The sequence below is a fragment of the Octopus bimaculoides genome, chromosome 1 (assembly GCF_001194135.2).
Source record: "Octopus bimaculoides isolate UCB-OBI-ISO-001 chromosome 1, ASM119413v2, whole genome shotgun sequence".
Classification (NCBI taxonomy): domain Eukaryota; kingdom Metazoa; phylum Mollusca; class Cephalopoda; order Octopoda; family Octopodidae; genus Octopus; species Octopus bimaculoides.
The window spans coordinates 9,073,511-9,091,548 of record NC_068981.1 but is presented as its reverse complement, the minus strand read 5'-3'; the positions used below and the strand labels follow the sequence as shown (position 1 = coordinate 9,091,548).

Below are 18,038 nucleotides of genomic sequence, written 5' to 3'. Positions count from 1 at the left end.
ATGAAATATGATCCCCACCTGCTTTCAGAATTTCAACTGGAATATTATCCAATCCAGGAGCTGTACCTTGATCTTGATAATATTCCAGGTTAATTTGACAATTCCGCAGTTAACTGTACACTTATTTTATGAAAACGGAATGGCTGGTTGGGGTGGTGGGGTGCGAGTTGGCTCCTATTTCTAGTAATCCATGTACTGTCTATTTCCCCGTAATGCTTTTTACAGAATGAAAAAAATACTCCACCTATCACTCAATCCACTCCTGACTTTCTCTAAGTTTAACATTACATTTATTCCTTTGTGTATGTTTATACATATATAAAGGTTTGTATATTGTCATCAGCTCGTCCCTCGAATCCAAGGATTGATTTCTCCTCCTGGATGAATGTTAGGACCATTAATGCTGGTGGCTAACGAAGTCAATCCTGACGTAGAACACACGGTTGCATTGACTACATGTGAACATCAGAGTCAGTCGTAGTCATTGCTGTCTGGTCTTCTTCTGTTGCTGTTGTCTCTTCTCTTTTTCTTTTATATTTTTTCTCCTTCAAACAATATTACATTATTGTTTGTTTCATCGCTTGTCGAGACGGTTGGTTATGGTCGTCTCAAAAGTCAGGAGATCGAAGCTGGTCTACTTCAAAGTTAACTTTAGTTGATCTTTGAAGCGTTGAAGAGGAGGGACTCCTCTTTGTCTTTTCTAGGTTGCCAGTTCGCTGCAGAGGATTTGAAGAGAAAGCCATTCATCGTACATCTCCAGGTGATATGGCCAACCCATCGAAGGTAATGTTTGATGATTAGGGATTCGATGCTCTGGCTCTTCACCTTTTTCCATCACAGAGTTATTGGGGACATAGTCAAACCATGTGATGTTCAAGAGAGAGCGAAGTTTCACTTGATGAAAGTGTTTGAGTTTTTATGATGTCACAGCGATACAAAGTCCAGGTTTCACAACCATAGGAGAGTGTTGCTATGACAACAGCTTCGTAGACCACAATTTTCGTCTTCAAAGTTAGGTCAATGATTTCTGACTCTTCGTTTATGTATGTATATATATAGAGAGGAGAAAGAGAAAGACGTATATTGGCTTCTCTAACTATACATACACACATAGGTTCTTTGAGGTGTAGATATCCTGTCTCTCTGTTTCCTGCTTTACAAACCTAAGCTTTTATGAGTTGCTGGATGGCTAGATTGATAAATAATGCAATACTTATCAAACAAGTTCTGGCCAAATTCCTATAATGACGTACCAACCTGATATTTGAAGTCTTTATTGATTTCAATTATTCTTATTTTCCAGCTATTTAAATCTGAATTCTGCTGTTTACATTTCAAAATATTTTCTCAGTGATCTGGTTGTTACAGTCTTGTGATGTGATATAAGGATTTCTGAAAAAGTTCTGAGAATGAATATTTTGGGCAATGATTGATACTGCTTTTAACTGTTCTTTCATACATGTATATATATATATATATATATATATATATATATATATATATATATATATATATATACAGATATAGGGCAGGGAATCGTCAATTAGTAATAAAATTAATAATTAACAATTTAGCCAAGTAGTTCAGTATGAAAAAACCTTTATCGGTAAAACCATTTATAATTATAAAATACATATTTTATGATTATATATATATATATATATACATAAATTTAGATAGTTATGGCCGGTTTATGGGGTTACCAGGATTTTGTGGCCATAAAACGCTTAGCTTTACATCTTGACAGACCCCAATGGCTAGGGGTCTATAACCTCTCTTCAAAGTGGAGGAAGAAAAGAGCCTGTGGCTAGTTGTTGAACACACAGATAAAGGAAAAGGAGTAAGCACCAGGGATTGTCTCCCTTAGACCGCTATCCCGAATCTACCCGGTCAGCTTGCAGGTCCCAGGATTTCAGTTGGAACCGTCTGAAATGTAAGCAGGGTCCAAAGACTTCCGTCCTGGAATTTAAGATGTTCTCTGGGTTGAGGAAGTTCTTTAATATTCTCACCCGTTCAGATATGCACAGCTCAAAATGTTTGCTCCAGTTGATTTAGGGACCTAGTTTTTCTAGGATCTCCCATGAGATTACATGTGGAGTCTTTTTGTCCTTCAGGCACCACACACAGCTGGCCAAGGATGTGGCATATTGTCTCTGTGGAATCCTAAATGAGGATCTATGGTTGGAGGCACTGCTCCTTTGTGTGTTCAACAACAAGCTACGAGGTCTGTTCTTCCTCCACTTTGAAGAGAGGTTATAGGCCACTGACCATTAGGGTCTGACAAGACGTTGTAAAGCTAAGTGCTTTATGGACGTGAAACTCTGGGTAACCTCATAGATCGGCCATAACTATCTTTAATTACTCTACTGCTCTATAGCTTAGAGTGTACTTCTCTTTCAGACTTTTGATTTACTGATAATGCATATATATGATTCGTTTATAGTGATCCAATGTTTGTGTGGACATAAGCTCCCTCCCTCCATCAGATTGACATTACTCGTACAGGTGCAATGGTTGTCGCATGTCAGATATCGAAATGATCACAGAGCAACTTACTAGCATGAGTTGGACAAAGGACAAACAATAACTTTCAGAAAATTAAATTTAAAAAAAGTTACAAGAAATTTGTCTGATAATCATGTTTTATTTTGATAAAAGTTTTTTACTTCTGAAGAATATTAGGCTCCAAAATGAACCATAGAGGATAGTATATATATGTATATACATATATATATATATATATATATATATATATATATATATATATATATATACTGCTATGGCTTACAATACTAAAAATTAAAAAAACACTTACAGGATTCTACAATACTTCAGTTGGAATGATATCTGTCTCTAAATTTACAGGGGATGTCATTTCTTAACAGGGGGGAAATATCTGACAAATCCTTTCAGTTCATAAATTAAAGATTTATTGATCCGTTACTCCTTGATTGATGACAAAAAATAAAGAAAAAAAAAACCCAACAAAGTTTATTTTGCCAAATATTAAAGTAAAGATCTTTAGATTGTAGAAACAATGTCACTGCTCATGATAAACACTTCTCTGGCACCGCCTTTGTTTGGAATAATTTTTAACCATTTTTTTTTTTTCATATTCTGAACTTTCTGGAGACACAATTTAAAAATGGATTTAAATTTCGTCAACCAATCACCTTTACTGTTCAATATTTCCTGTTTTAGTATCCACTCCAATTGTTACTAAATATCGATAATTCAACTATAATAACCTTGTTCCCAAATGGTTTGCTATGATGGATCATTCAAAGTTCCTTAATTCCATGTGAAATATGAGAGAGCAGACTCACACAACAAGTTTGCTTTACCAGTTGCATGTCACTTCACTTTTAGCTCAAAATCCTGTCACACCCAAATCACTGTATTCTACAGAATAAGGTAGGTTTCTCATCGACTTTCATGCTGAAGGAAATGGTAGAAGCCTCAGTTTGTTTAATATCATAGAAAATATAGAAAACACAGTATTTATGATGTGATTCAATTTAATTTTTGAGTTGCTTCCTCACTTATTTCAGATATAAAATAAATCATTTATCACAATCGTAAATGTCTAAAAGTGGTTATTCTCTATCTCTCAGTCTCTCTCTCTCTCTCACAAGACAAAAATATGAGTGAAAACATGATTTTGAGGCATTTTGCCAAAAGTTGTGTGAATTGACAAGAGCTTGTTTACAAGGCAAGAAAGTCCCATTGCTGTTTTGTTTATATAAACAAAAGTGATGCAGGGAATTAAGATTTCATCACAGCTATGTACAGAGAGGTGGGGGTGGGGAGAGAGAAGAGATGAGAAAGAAAGAGGGAAAGGTAGGCAACAGAAATAGTTAGGATTGTTTAGGAAAAAAATCAGAAGTGTTGAATATCTCTGGTGGATGATATTGTTCTTGAGATTTATTTCTGGTAGCACTGTGTTTCTGGAGAAAAGAAAAATGTAAATAATATAAAACATTGATCACGATTATAATTTACACACACACAAACACACACATGCAAGCATATGCACACACACACACACACACACTCACATTGGTGTTGGTTTTATAAATCAATGACAAAGATTAACCTTTATTATAAATTACAATTGAAATGTTAACACAGAAATTCCCCCACTGCAAAATCAGAACGCTCCCCCAAAACCTACATCTGCCATATAACTGTCATTCTATTGGTTATGATGATGTGGTTCTTGTTGATCTGCCGGCTCATGACATGAACGTGTAAATGGCAGAGCACTCTAGAAACATGAATATCCTCAACATAATTCTCAGGGAGATTCAGCATGACACAAAACACAACAATGCTGGCCCTTCAAATTTTTGCCAGCTGAGTGAAGTGAAGCAACATGAAATAAAGTGTTTTGCTTGAGGACACAATGGACTGCTGGGAATCGAACTCACAACCTATCAATTGTGAACCAAATACCCTAACCATTAAACTATGCACTTTCACAATATATCCACCAAAGCTCAAAGGAAATGTTATCTTTCTGTAGACAAAAATTAATCCTATTTCCTAATAAAGTAGGCGATGTGTGTTTCATTAAACAGTGAAAATACTACTTCTTAATCTTTTCAACATGTACCACTTCTTTTGCTTTGCCAACAGAAAAACACTGCTTGGCGTTTCTCATACTTGATATAATTCTACAGGATGGAAACCCAGCAGCACTTAATAAATCTCATCTTGGATTCTCAACTTCTGAAGGAATTGTAGGGTTGATGTTGTGACAAACTGAACACAGTTTTCTCCATCGACCAAAGTTGTGCAACAGAGCTCAGATCTCTGCAAACAATTTATCTGTCTAATCCTTGGTGATGTCTATCTTTTCCTCTGTCCACCTTTCATTCTAGCCCCTTCTGCAGTTCTTTGAAGAATGGTTTTCACATCGCCATTGAATCTTATATGGCATTCTCATTTCACCTTTCTTTTCTTCACCATTATAAGACTATCTTCATGGGGACCAATGTGATGCTGGATGGTTTTGCAAACCTGCTCATTGGTAATGTGGTGCAAGCACAAGAGACCTTCCAATTCCTGTATCTTCCTCTCAGTGTCTGCTATGTAAGTCCATATCTGTCATGCTACAGAAAGATGGAAAGTACCAGAGTTCACAGATGTGTTAGTTTGTTGTTCTCAGTGATGTTCCTATCCCTTCTTATTGGTTTGAGTCTGGTGAGTATAGTCATTGTCTGCAAAGTTCTTCCAAGGATTTCAGTTTTTAACGTTTTACCAGTAATAATTGTTCCCAGATATTTCAACTGTTGCCTTCCTGTCTTTGTACAGAGATGTCTGTTAAAATGGTAACATTAATATTTGTCGTGAATTTAGTGTTTACAACACTGTTTCCCATCCCAGACTTGGTGGAAGTTCTATTAAGGTGCTCGACTATTTCACTTTCCTCACCCTCACTGTCATCAACAAATCTTAAATGTTTTTCCCTCCAACACTGACTGTGTCAACATGGTCTTCAAGAGCATTGCTTATGATCTGTTCAATGTGGAAAAGAGGAGGCAACCCTGGAGGACTCCTATGGTGCTATGGAACTACTCTCTGATGGTACCTTGAAAGAGTACTGCACTGGTTGCTTTGGTATAGAAATGTTGGATACTATGGCTCAGCTTATGTCTCCTGCTGAATTTCTTCATCATGGCCCATAGAGCATCATGTCACACTATCAAACACCTACCTAAAATCTATAAAGACATGGTGGAGTTCCTTTTGGCATTGAAGGAATTTATCATGGAGGGGATGGAATATCTCCTCAGCAATGTTTTTACTATTAGGGAAACCTGCTTGTCTCTTGGCTATGGTTTGTTCTTCCTAGGGTCACATTATTTTCAAAGTGATTCTGAGGGTTTCTTTACTTGCATGGCTGGTTATATCAATGGTGTGGTAATTCTGGTATAGTTGTAACCTGTCTTCCTTGTAATCAGTGACAGAGTTATGATCAGTCACTAACCTGACAGATTTTGTTGCTGAAGGTCTTACGGTTGTCTCTAGTGCTTTCATCCTTTGAAATTTCAGCAGAGATGTTGTTAACTTCTATTGATTTTCAAACTGTCAGAGACCTTCCTCTCACATGGTTCAATAGTCATCAGCATTGGAAGAGTCCTCTGTGGGGGTTTGACAGGTTTTCCTTGTTCCACTTCTTGACCAAACTACTTTGCCTTGAATCATCATCATCATCATCGTTTAACGTCCGCTTTCCATGCTAGCATGGGTTGGACGATTTGACTGAGGACTGGTGAAACCGGATGGCAACACCAGGCTCCAGTCTGATTTGGCAGAGTTTCTACAGCTGGATGCCCTTCCTAACGCCAACCACTCAGAGAGTGTAGTGGGTGCTTTTACGTGTCACCCGCACGAAAACGGCCACGCTCGAAATGGTGTCTTTTATGTGCCACCCGCACAAGCCAGTCCAGGGGCACTGGCAACGATCTCGCTCGAAAATCCTACAGGAGCCAGTCAGGCGGTACTGGCAACGGCCACGCTCAAAATGGTGCATCTCATGTGCCACCCGCACAAGAACCAGTCCAGGGGCACTGGCAACGATCTTACTTGGCTTGCCGGGTCTTCTCACGCACAGCCCATTTCCAAAGGTCTCGGTCCGTAGTCATCGCCTCGGTGAGGCCCAATCAAAACAATATTAGACACAAAGAAAGGAGAAAACCATTGATGCTGCTGCAGCATTGGCTGAATGATGTTATTTAAACTAACCAAGACACATTAATCATGAAAATATGATTAAAAATTCATCGGAACTTACTGGACTAACAAGAGAGGTAATCATCTTCTTGATGCCGCTAAAAGAACCCATCTTTGCTTCGGCGTTGTTCACTTGCTCTTCCATCAAACTGACATTCTTAGAAACGATTGTTACTAATTCCTGTAAAATGTTGAGAGAGAGAGAGAAATGGGAATAATTAATAACTTTCCCTTCTAACATATGAAGATGTCAACATGACAGACACGTTTATGCTATTTGTGTTTTGACTTGGGCCCCAGAGCCTTTCACATTAGATTAGCAATTATATATATTTCAGTCACATCTACAGCCATCTTACAAAGTATTTAGTTGTGTTATGTACAAGCTGAGGATAACAGCCAGCCTGTTTCCTGCTCTCTCTTATCACCATCATCATTTAATGTCAGTTTTCATACCAGCCAACAAAACCAGAGGAATGCTATGAAGCTGTATTGTCTGCTTTGGCACAGTTCCTATGGTTGGATGCTCTTCCGAATACCAACCATTCTACAGGGTGGACTGAGTGCTTTTTATGTGGAACCAGCACCAGTGAAGTCACCAGGTGAGTTAAAAGACAAAAGACCCCTCAACTAGGAGGGGCAGTAACATGAGAGGGAAGTGGCTTTGTGCCAGTTGGGGAGGGGTTGAAGTATAATGGGGAGATAGAGGTTGGTGTCTTGCTGAAGAGAAGATACATGGCTACTCCAATTGGAAGAGAGAGAGAGAGAGAGATGGTGATGGTGGAGATGTGTCCAGATAAACCCTTAAGGTAAAGTAGGGAGTGAATATAAGTGGTACAGAGGATTGGAGAGAGTGAGTGGGCAGGGATGATAGAGGGGGAAGTTTCATAAGAGGGTGAGGAGAGATGGGGTAGGGGTGGGGTGGCATGTTGCACTATACAAGAATGGTTGAGACTTATCAGAGTGGAGCTGAAAAGAGAAATAAGGATGAGGGTAACAGAAAGAATGATGAAGGTAAAAGAAGTTGAAGAGAAGAGAAGATGAGGATGGAAGAGAATTTCAAGAGTGTCTATATAGAAAGAGGATTAGGGATTAGGAATTAATGAGAAAAGAAAGATTAACAACATACCTCAAGTTGATCAATTTTAACAAATAATCGTTGCATCTCACTGGCTTTCACTTCAATCTCTGGCATAGTTTTATATAAACATAATGTTGTGTCTCCTCGAATCTTTATTTAAAAAAAAAAAATGATAATTTTGACATTTTTAATAACATTTTTACTTCTATTTTAAATAATATTCAAAAATTAAAGGAAACGAAACAACCATTTATACCAGTAACATTCGTCGTTTGGCCACTGAAGGATGACCAAAATATGACATAACCAACAGATCAGAGGACCATCACTATAACATACATTTAACTCAGTGGTTCTTAAACAGGGTCCACATGGCCTTTGGGGGTCCATATAAGGATTCAGTTGTCGAAAATTATGAACAATAAATCGATTATATTTCTGCAAAAAAGCAAAACATTTTAACAGTATTTTTATATATTTTTTTAATAATATTTAATGTTTAATATTTAAACATACAAAAACATGATAGGATTTTTTTTAAACATCAAATGGCTTCGAAAGTCCACCAGAGTAAAATAGGAACCAAAGGGGTCCACAAAATAAAAAAATGGTTGAGAATCACTGATTTCTTTCGAAGTACAATTCCTTTATTTCAATTAATTTTGAAAATAATGTAGAATTTAGTAAAATGACTTTGGTCATTATTAATCTGGTGAATGGAACATAAAATTAACATGAAATTTTGATGGAAGAAGGTTTTAATTTAGATCAGTTTAAAACAAAAAAATTGTGTCAGAGGATGAAGAATGGTCCCTGGCAGGCTGGTATCAAAGAGCTTACTTCATCACGTAACCAATGTATTTTTTACATCATCATCATCATCATCGTTTAACGTCCGCTTTCCATGCTAGCATGGGTTGGATGATTTGACTGAGGACTGGTGAACCAGATGGCTACACCAGGCTCCAATCTGATCTGGCAGAGTTTCTACAGCTGGATGCCCTTCCTAACGCCAACCACTCCAAGAGTGTAGTGGGTGCTTTTACGTGCCACCGGCAAGAAGGCCAGTCAGGTGGTACTGTCAATGGCCACGCTCAAAATGGTGTATTTTACATTTAATATATCATATGAACAACATGACATGCAGTTAATATATCAAATGACTAAAATGATGTATGTGTTGTTTTGGTAAGTCACTATTCCAATCTTGAGTTTTGTTATGGTGGAACTAGGTATCAAGTCATTTAAAATAAATTTCTCAATCACTGTAAGAATGTTGGAAAGTATATCAGCTCAACAAGAGCTAAACAATACTACTTCTATACCTACTACTGCTGCTGTTGTTGTTGTTGCTGTCATGAGAGGGGAAGGACAGTAACTACACTCTTATCAGATCCACTGGACAGATGGAGCTGATGGTCAACTTGAATATTGAAAAGACAGGGTTTGTAGGCAAACATGATAGGGTTGCTAAGAGTTCTGAGGAAGAAGAATTAGGTAAAGACTCAAGTGTTTAGTTGGAGGTTTAGTTAGAACAGCAGTGATGGGAAGAGGAGACACAGCAAGGGGGTGACAAAGATGAGAAGACAGAGAAGAAGAGAATATACAGCGAGCTTGTTTAGAACAAAAGAGAGTGTTATTGTAATGAGAGAAGAGAGAGAGAGAGAGAGAGAGAGAGAGAGAGAGAGAGAGAGAGAGATAATATGTCAGTTAACTAGATGTTAATCAATAAATCTTGGTTGATTAGTTAAACAGAAATGTGCTACAGTACATACATTCATGACTATTTTACAGTTTGACAGTTTGACAGAAATACACCACTGGCTTACAGCAACAGCATATTTACGATAGCCATCATCACCATCGTTTAACGTCCACTTTCCATGCTAGCATGGGTTGGACGATTTGACTGAGGACTGGCAAGCCAGAAGGCTGCACCAGGCTCCAATCTGATTTGGCAGTGTTTCTACAGCTGGATGCCCTTCCTAACGCCAACCACTCCGAGTGTAGTGGGTGCTTTTACATGCCACCGGCACGAGGGCCAGTCACGCAGTACTGGCAGTGGCCACGCTCAAAATGGTGTATTTTATGTACCACCTGCACGGGAGCCAGTCCAGCGGCACTGGCAACGACCTCGCTCCACTCTTCTAAATAGTTTGACTATCTGAATATTAAGAAGGAAAGTACAGGAAAATACAAAATTTGAATAAAAGAAACTTTATCTTCTTTGCTTTGTTTCCCTAATTCAACAATAACAATCTGAAATCGAAAGAACATTCTAAATTTCTTATAAAGAAACTGCCAATGAAAGCAAATCATTTAAATTGTTCTTCAAGTATGAACAGAATCTGGTAGTTGAAGTTATCTTACAGATTTGTTTCCCTTACATCATCTTTATCAACCACGAAACAAAAAAAAAATTCTTTTAGTGATTTACAACTCTCATGTGATGTGAAGAGAGGCTTCTTTCAGTTTCCCAAATTCCCTCACAAAGCTTTCCCCACAAAGGGCTATAATAAAAGATCCTTTCCTAATGTATCATGTATTGGGACTGAATCCCAAACCAGGTAATTGGGAAGCAAACTTCTTAACCATACAACCAAAAATCAGTGAAAATTTGCTGTGTGAAATTTCTGATAATCCGTCTGTCCTTGTTAATCTCGATATATCTACCAGCAATTTCACTAGTTTTCCATCATCATTAACCTTCTTATAATTTATACAAAACCAACAAAAGTAGAAGCAATTTGCCAGGTACAGACTTGTGCCACTATAAATAATGACTGCCACATATCTTACCATATCAACAAGTCCACAGAACTCATCCAGTTTTGTTAGCATTTCTTCAATACTCTCAGCAAAATGAGTCTTCTGGAAAATAACAAGATTTTACAGGAGTTAGTCTAACACTGCTATTCACTGCCAGCCATGCACTCCACATATCATATTTGTTTTAACTATGAGATATTTTACTGAAATGTGGTTTTTACATTTTAATTGCAATTCTTTTTTACCAAAATATACTTTTATTGTTATATGGAAGCTATCTTTCTAATTTCATTCCCATCTTCACATTTCTAGTACGACCTAAGCGTCTGTAGATATAACGTGACAATGAATAGGTAGTATCATTAATAAGTGTAAAAATAGGTCCAATGTTGGATGAAATGGCTAAACTCTAGAAGAACAACAAGTGCTTGACATATCCTCTGCCATTAACTACTTACAATGTCCAACAATTAAATATGGGGAACAAACAGAAAATTCCTGCTGAATTTGGAATGCCACCACCATTTTAACAATGATACCAACCAAAGACTAATAACACAAAAAAAACAAAAAAAACATCTGCACCAATAAAGCTTTTCTATGATGAAACTTCTGTTCGCCAACATGTGACAATCACCACAGAGGAACTGTCTACTCTGCTACAACAACAATTCTTAACAAGGTGTGCACCACCATCACTCTTCTCCCTCCTCTTCCCCATTGTCTACACCCCTTCCCCATAACTGCATCTCTCTCTCCCTTCACCAGACATTAATATAACAGTGACTTTATAGAGGGAGACTGTAAGTGGTCAAACGACCTGCTAGAAATAGCAACCAAATCTTTCTTAAATCATGTCTTTCTGTTTTAAATGAGGACAAAGTACATTCAATATTGTATTCCTAGACAGAGTAGTCATGACCAGAAAGCCTTTTATCACAGGTCTGCTTTATCAGGGTTAACTTAAACATGTTTTTGTGGACTAAATGACATGACTCAGCAATCACTTTGTAGAAATATCTGTTTAAGACATATCAGCGAGTCCCCAATGAGATCAGCTGGATTCAGAGACAGAACTTCATTACTTATATTGTCAAAATAAAGTATTTTTAGTGATCATTCGGTATTGGTCTATTTAGTGTCGGTATGAGGAAACAATGTCATTCACCCTCTTTTGCAGTCAAGCCTTTTTATTTGTGCTATGAGGGAAGGTTGTGAATGATGTCTACCAATACCGAAGGATTGCCTATTTTTAATTACTGTTGCCCCATCTGTTTAATTTTTTAAAACTATAACAATTATTGATTGCTATCATAAGTGAGGTTGTCCACTACTCCTGTTTTTCATTCCTCTAAGAGCCAACAAATTAAGTACTAAGGATCATTAAATCGAATTATATTCCTTCCCAAAATTCGTGACCTTAATGGATGGTGGGTGGCAGACTCGGTAAAGTACTGAGCAGTGTTTAGATATCCTCAGTAATGTACTGAGCTCGATTCAAGAGACTCAAGTACCAAAGTTAGAACTCACCATTGTTACAGTGGTGTCTGAGGTCGATTTAATTAACTGCAACCCAACCCCAGAAATGAGTGGTTTCGTAGAAAACTTGAATAAAACTATTATTAGTGATGAGTAAGAAAATGGTTGGCAGATGAGGATGAAAGAATTGTCGAACAAGCGTAGCACGTTGTTTATTTAGGTTTGTTCGTTTTGGTTCCAAATTCAAGCTCCATCACCTTGATTCTACCTTTCGGACCTCCAGACTCAATCAAACAACGATAAACGAATATTTAATTCAAATAATTGCAGGTGTCATCACTATTAAAGTTGGTTTTGTAGTAAGTTAAAAATTATTATTATTATCATCATCATCATTAAGTAAAATAAATCCAGATTCCAAGATTATATCAATCAAATGTAACCAAAATATATACCTGATGAAGATATTAAGCATAAACTGATTTCAAGTTCCCGTTGTTTATATCGGGGACTTCAATAATTGCAAAAGAAAAAAAATTAAATTAAACATAAAAATCGATGACCAATATTAAAAGAAATAACTTAAAAACTGCTGATTATAACAACAACAGTAAATATATTATTATGATATCTAAAGGATGATCTGAAATATTTTGTGGTGAGTTGAGAAATATTTGATAAGGCGGAAACATGAAACAGAGAAATATTTGGACATAAAAGAGAGATGACTATACTTCAAGTGAACAATCGACTTTGAGGTATTCCACATAATCAGATATTAATTGTTCTGTAAACACTGTAGAAGGGGTTTCTTTAATTGCTGCCGCTGTTGTTGTTGTTGTTGTGCCGCCGCCGCCGCCCGGCTCCGCCTCCGATGTTGTTTGCGACGACATAACCACGACACCACTTTAACTATACTCCAAGTGAAAAAGAGTTACACACATATCGACTAATTAACTCCACGTCAGAAGAGTTACACATGTCGACTGCTTATTTCATGTTCGGTCGATTTCTTTTTAAACAATCAAAATCTCTTCGTTTAATCGCTCGTAATTCCAGTCACATCTAGGATAGTTCATATTTATATTCAGTCTCTTCCAGTATATCACTGGAAATATATTTTACTGATCCCAGAACGATGTAATCATCGTTCTGGGAGCAATTAAATAAATGTCCTCCACACATACAGACTTTCAGTTAATATTATTACAGAATCAATTCTTACTAACACTAATCAGTTCTTCCTCTTTTTCCTTTTTTATCCCAAACCAGAACGAATCAAGCAGACCTATAATCAATGAATTTATTTTCAATCATAGAGTGTCTGGAACTACATCATCCAATGTGTTCTGTTTTTAAGATGACAGAGTGAGATCTGAGAGATATTTGGCTGCCATTTCTAGGTCATTTACGTGTGTGTGTGTGTGTCTAAGATATCTCCTTTACCTTTGTACCAGCTGACTATAAAATGCTTCTTCATCCCTTGTTGGCTATGATACATACCTGTGCAACCTAATTAACTATGCATGTGACTATGCCATTTCCCCACTCTGTAAGATTTCCAAGCATCTCCAGGGGGGACGGGGTTTTCCTTTTCTTCAGATTCTTAATTGCTTTATCTCTCATACTACTTCCAAGTTGGAAAGCTGGTCCTACTGTTGAGACCAGCTATTCAAGTTGACAGTCAAAAGCTAGCAAGACCCTCATTTTTATGTTTAATAGTCCTTTCAAGTAGCACCTCTATGCTGCTTTCTTTTCAGAAGCCCTCAATAGGTTGTTTTAAGTCCAGTTCTTCTCAAAGTTATATGTCTCTATCTCCTCATTTTCATCTATATTTATGAGGAAAAGGTTGACAGAGACTGTGAAGTTTCAGTTTACATTCTGTCATCAAACTTTATATATACTGTTTTTGGCAAGGATGCCTTCATTTGGTTGGTGGAGCAACACATATGAAAACAACCCCTTCCCCCTCCTCACCTAAAATGCATTACTCCACCCATTAAAAGCAGTATGTCTTTCCTGCCACCCACCCAAGCATGTTTTTAAGTAAGGTAATATTTCCCTTTGACCAGACATGCTTATGCAGAATACACTGGAAATGCATGACAGACACTGTTTGTATAACAGTGACACTCTTTTACAACTACCATGTGATGTCAAGACAAGACACACATACATATACCATCATCACTTAATGTCCATTTTCCATGCTGGCATAGGTTACATGATTTCACAGGAGCTGTTAAGACTAGGGGCCACACCAGGTGCCATTGTCTGTTTGGGCTTGATTTCTACAAAGCTGGATGCTGCACTTCCTAATGCCAACCACTTTGCAGAGTGTACTGGGTGCTTTTTATGTGGCACCACCATATGAACACAAAAGACTGAAGAATTGGACATTTTAATTAGCTTATATGCATGGATTACATAATTCTGCAATCAATCATGTATATTAATCAATTAATATGCATGATTAATAAATTGCAGGATTGTGTTATACCAGCATATCTGAAATGTTTGTAAGCTGATTAAAATAATAACTCTTCAGTCTTTTGCATTTGAAATTTGGATTTACAAATTGGACAGGTAGTGACATGTAAATTTATGTGCTATGTGGATGATGATTTTCACTAGCCAATTTGATTAGCAAGGTTTGACTCCTAAGATTGCCTAAAAGCATTCACCTGGATTTCTAATCCCTTTCTCTTGCATATGTGTGTATATATGTATATATATATATTACTCTTTTACTTGTTTGTCATTTCACTGTGGCCATGCTGGAGCACTGCCTTTTAGTCGAGCAAATCAACCCCAGGACTTATTATTTGTAAGCCTGGTACTTATTCTGTGGGTCACTTTTGCTGAACTGCTAAGTTATGGGGATGTAAACATACCAGCATCTGTTGTCAAGCAATGTTGGGGGGACAAACACAGACACACATACATATATACGACGGGCTTCTTTCAGTTTCTGCCTACCAAATCCACTCACAAGGCTTTGGTCGGCCCGAGGCTATAGTAGAAGACACTTGCCCAAGGTGCCACGCAGTGGGACTGAACCTGGAACCATGTGTATATATGAGATGACGAAGGATAGGTGCTTCCAGTGCTGCATATCTATCATTCCCAGCCTCATAACTTATGCTCCATCCAACCTAACCCATCTTGGTAGTCTGCCCCCAGCCCACTCCTCCTTCACTTTGCCACACTATCTTACAAGCCAGCTTATGTCTTGTAGAGTCACCTGGGCACCTTATCCCTATTATCTGTCTAGCAGCTTGTACTGATCAGTTTTTTTCCACCCCCCCTTTTTTTCATGCTAGTTGTCAGCATTCCTGCAGATCCCCTCATCCACAAGTATAAAGCTGACTCTTCCCTACTTCAGGGCTTGCTGTCCGGTTGTGAATTACATGGCAACCTCAACAGTGGGGATGACATGAAAAATGCAACCAGTCCATGCTATAAAGTGGTTGGTGTCAGGTTGCTTAAGAACACACGTTACAGAAAATGAGAAAAACAAACAGTAAAACATTTTTATTTCCAACAAAATTTAATGTACAAAATTAGAATACAGGGGAAAAGTAATATGAAAATGATCATCAACTCATACTCTATGGGTGTGTGTGTGTGTGTGTTCTTTGTATCTGCTGTATGACAAAGAATTGTTATCAAGGATAGGGAGACAATGCTGATATGGAGGACAACAACTGCAGACATGATTTCTTATCTCTTCAGTGAAGCAAAGCAAGTTTTGGGTTTTGGTAATTTTTTTTTCTTTAACAAGACTCAAATGAAAAAGGCTAACAAAAAAATATATAATCATAGCCATCACTCTCACAAACAAGTATGGCTTGGTAGTATGTACCATGCTTTCACTAATTGGTTAAGGTGCCTGTATAGTCACAAGCAGATACAGACAGACACTTTATTGGCTCTTCCATCCTTCATCCAGTGGAACACTAAAGATATGACATCTAAAAGGGAGAGAACCAACTTAGCCCAAAACTGATACACAATTCCAGTCAATTAAAGGAAGTGCCTTACCCAAGGACACGTCATATCACCTGCTCCAAGAATCAATCAAATCTGAGCTTATGATCATAAACCCAATTCCTTGACCATTAGGCCATGCACCTCCACTTTGTTGCTGAGAAAAAATGCATTCACTGCCTTTGTGAGTTCTGTGATATCAAAGAAATTTTGACACAGATTTTACAAAACTTCTTCCACAAGGATCAGATGTAAAGCCTGAAAGATAACTATTTCCAGAAGCAAGAATTGTAACCATGGAAACCAGCGCCATCAATGTTCCTTAAAGCAGAGTTGGTTCCAGTCATGACAACTCTTCAAAAATTTGTTAGGATACAAGGAGTGACACAGAGAGCTCCAGAGGTGGCACCATCTGCTAGTCCCCAGTTTGGCTGCAACAAATCCTTTTGAAACAGTGATTCAGATATCTGATACTTCAGAGACTCATAGTCTTGAATCATATAACAGCATCATATGGACATTAGATGATGATGATGAACAGACATTGTTAAGGTTACAAGTCCTATCCGCCACCAAGTGAGTCCTATGGTTGTTCTCAAGAAAACAAATGGATCTGCAGTGGAGAGTTCAAAGAATGTGGAATGTGCTGATATGACAAGAAGAAAAATTAAAACAACATTAAAGACATCCATGGAATGTAGATGTTAAATGATGCTGATGATTCATTCAGTTCTCACCTGGAAGACAATACAAAAAGAAATGAGAATATTTCCAATTATGGAGGAGATAAAAAGTAGGACAAAAAAAAAAACAAACTTCAAATACAAATATTAAGTTTTAATAATAATCGAATTCTACTTTTAATTCTAAGACACAAACACACTCGTCTCCTGCAACCGAGTTATATAATCCACATATAGTGTTTCTAGAATAAGAATAGGATGAAGTTCAGAGAGCTGCTACTTCTGCTGGCAACAAAAAGATTCTCAGAGTGAAAGCTAGATTGTATGATGCTTGTGTGAGAACAGCTATACTACATGGTAGTGAGACATGGGCTCTGAATGTGGAGGACATGCGTAGGCTGGAGAGGAATGAAGGTAGTAGGCTTTGTCGGATTTGCAAAATTGGATTGCATGAATGAAAAAGCACAACTGTGTTGAGAAAAAAGTTGAGTATAAGAGGGATTAAACGTAGAATGCTGATGCCAGTGCTACCTGCTGGCCCCTGTGCCAGTGGCACATAAAAAGCACCCACTACACTCTTGGAGTGGTTGGCATTAGGAAGGGCATCCAGCTGTAGAAACTCTGCCAAATCAGACTGGAGTCTGGTGTGGCTGCCCGGCTTGCCAGTTCCCAGTCAAACCATCCAATCCGTGCCAGCATGAAAAACGGACGTTAAACGATGATGATGGAATGAGAGCCAGTCAGGTGGACCTGGCATGGACCACATTCAGATGGTGCTTTTTACATGCCACCGGCACAGGAACCAGTCTGGGGGTACTGGCATCGGCCATGTTTGGTTGGTGCTTTTTACTTGCCACAGGCATGGGAGCCAGTCATGGGACACTGGCCCCAGCTATGATATTGGTTTTACTTGACTCAACGGGTCTTCTCAAGCATATCATGTCACCCAACATGGCAGGGGTATTCTTAACAGAGCTGGACATGGAAGGCTGCAATCTCACTTTAGTTGCTAGGTTTTCTCAATCACAGCGTATCACCAAAGATCCTGGTCTCCTGTCATTGCCTCTGTGAGGCCCAATGTTTGAAGGTCATGCTTTATTTATATATATATATATATATATATATATCCTATGGATCACACAGGTTGTAATCCTTTGAAACATATGTAGGAATAAAGTATGCAATTATAACATGCGTTTTCTCCAATCCTTAAATTCTTAAATATACTCAAATACCCAAAATTTCAAGGAGTTCCTGCCTTAAAAACAGGAACTAAACCACAGTTATTTTGTGTTCTT

At 37.9% G+C, this 18,038-nt stretch overlaps 2 protein-coding genes across 3 annotated transcripts in view; both read right to left on the bottom strand.

The window, feature by feature from the left end:
- Positions 1-2,913: 2,913 nt before the first annotated feature.
- LOC106874206 (biogenesis of lysosome-related organelles complex 1 subunit 4) lies at positions 2,914-13,009 on the bottom strand. 2 transcript variants are annotated; one of them, XM_052978390.1, is made up of 6 exons: positions 12,802-13,009; positions 10,619-10,690; positions 8,159-8,257; positions 7,868-7,969; positions 6,800-6,919; positions 2,914-3,947 (listed from the first exon to the last, which is right to left on the bottom strand). In XM_052978390.1, the coding sequence occupies exons 1-6, from the start codon at positions 12,958-12,960 to the stop codon at positions 3,858-3,860; spliced, it is 642 nt and encodes a 213-aa protein (XP_052834350.1). In that variant the 5' UTR covers positions 12,961-13,009; the 3' UTR covers positions 2,914-3,857. The 2 variants fall into 2 exon arrangements, with proteins under 2 accessions (XP_052834350.1, XP_014777351.1); XM_014921865.2 differs by lacking the exon at positions 8,159-8,257 and having other exon boundaries at positions 12,802-13,007.
- A 2,577-nt stretch (positions 13,010-15,586) lies between these two features.
- LOC106874197 (origin recognition complex subunit 6) overlaps positions 15,587-18,038 on the bottom strand; it is a 9,650-nt gene continuing 7,198 nt past the window's right edge. Inside the window, exon 8 of the mRNA XM_014921852.2 lies at positions 15,587-16,794. Coding sequence (XP_014777338.1) covers positions 16,784-16,794 — 11 coding nt within the window. The 3' untranslated portion in view covers positions 15,587-16,783. The remainder of the gene's footprint in view (positions 16,795-18,038) is intronic.

Excerpts from the sequence above, each read along its gene's own strand:
- LOC106874206 (XM_052978390.1), bottom strand. The coding sequence starts at position 12,960 with ATGTCGTCGCAAACAACATCGGAGGCGGAGCCGGGCGGCGGCGGCGGC. Across the intron at positions 10,691-12,801 it reads AAGTCGATTGTTCACTTGAA|AAGACTCATTTTGCTGAGAG; the intron begins GTATAGTCATCT and ends GTTATTTTCCAG. Across the intron at positions 3,948-6,799 it reads TTACCTCTCTTGTTAGTCCA|AAACACAGTGCTACCAGAAA; the intron begins GTAAGTTCCGAT and ends TCTTTTCTCCAG.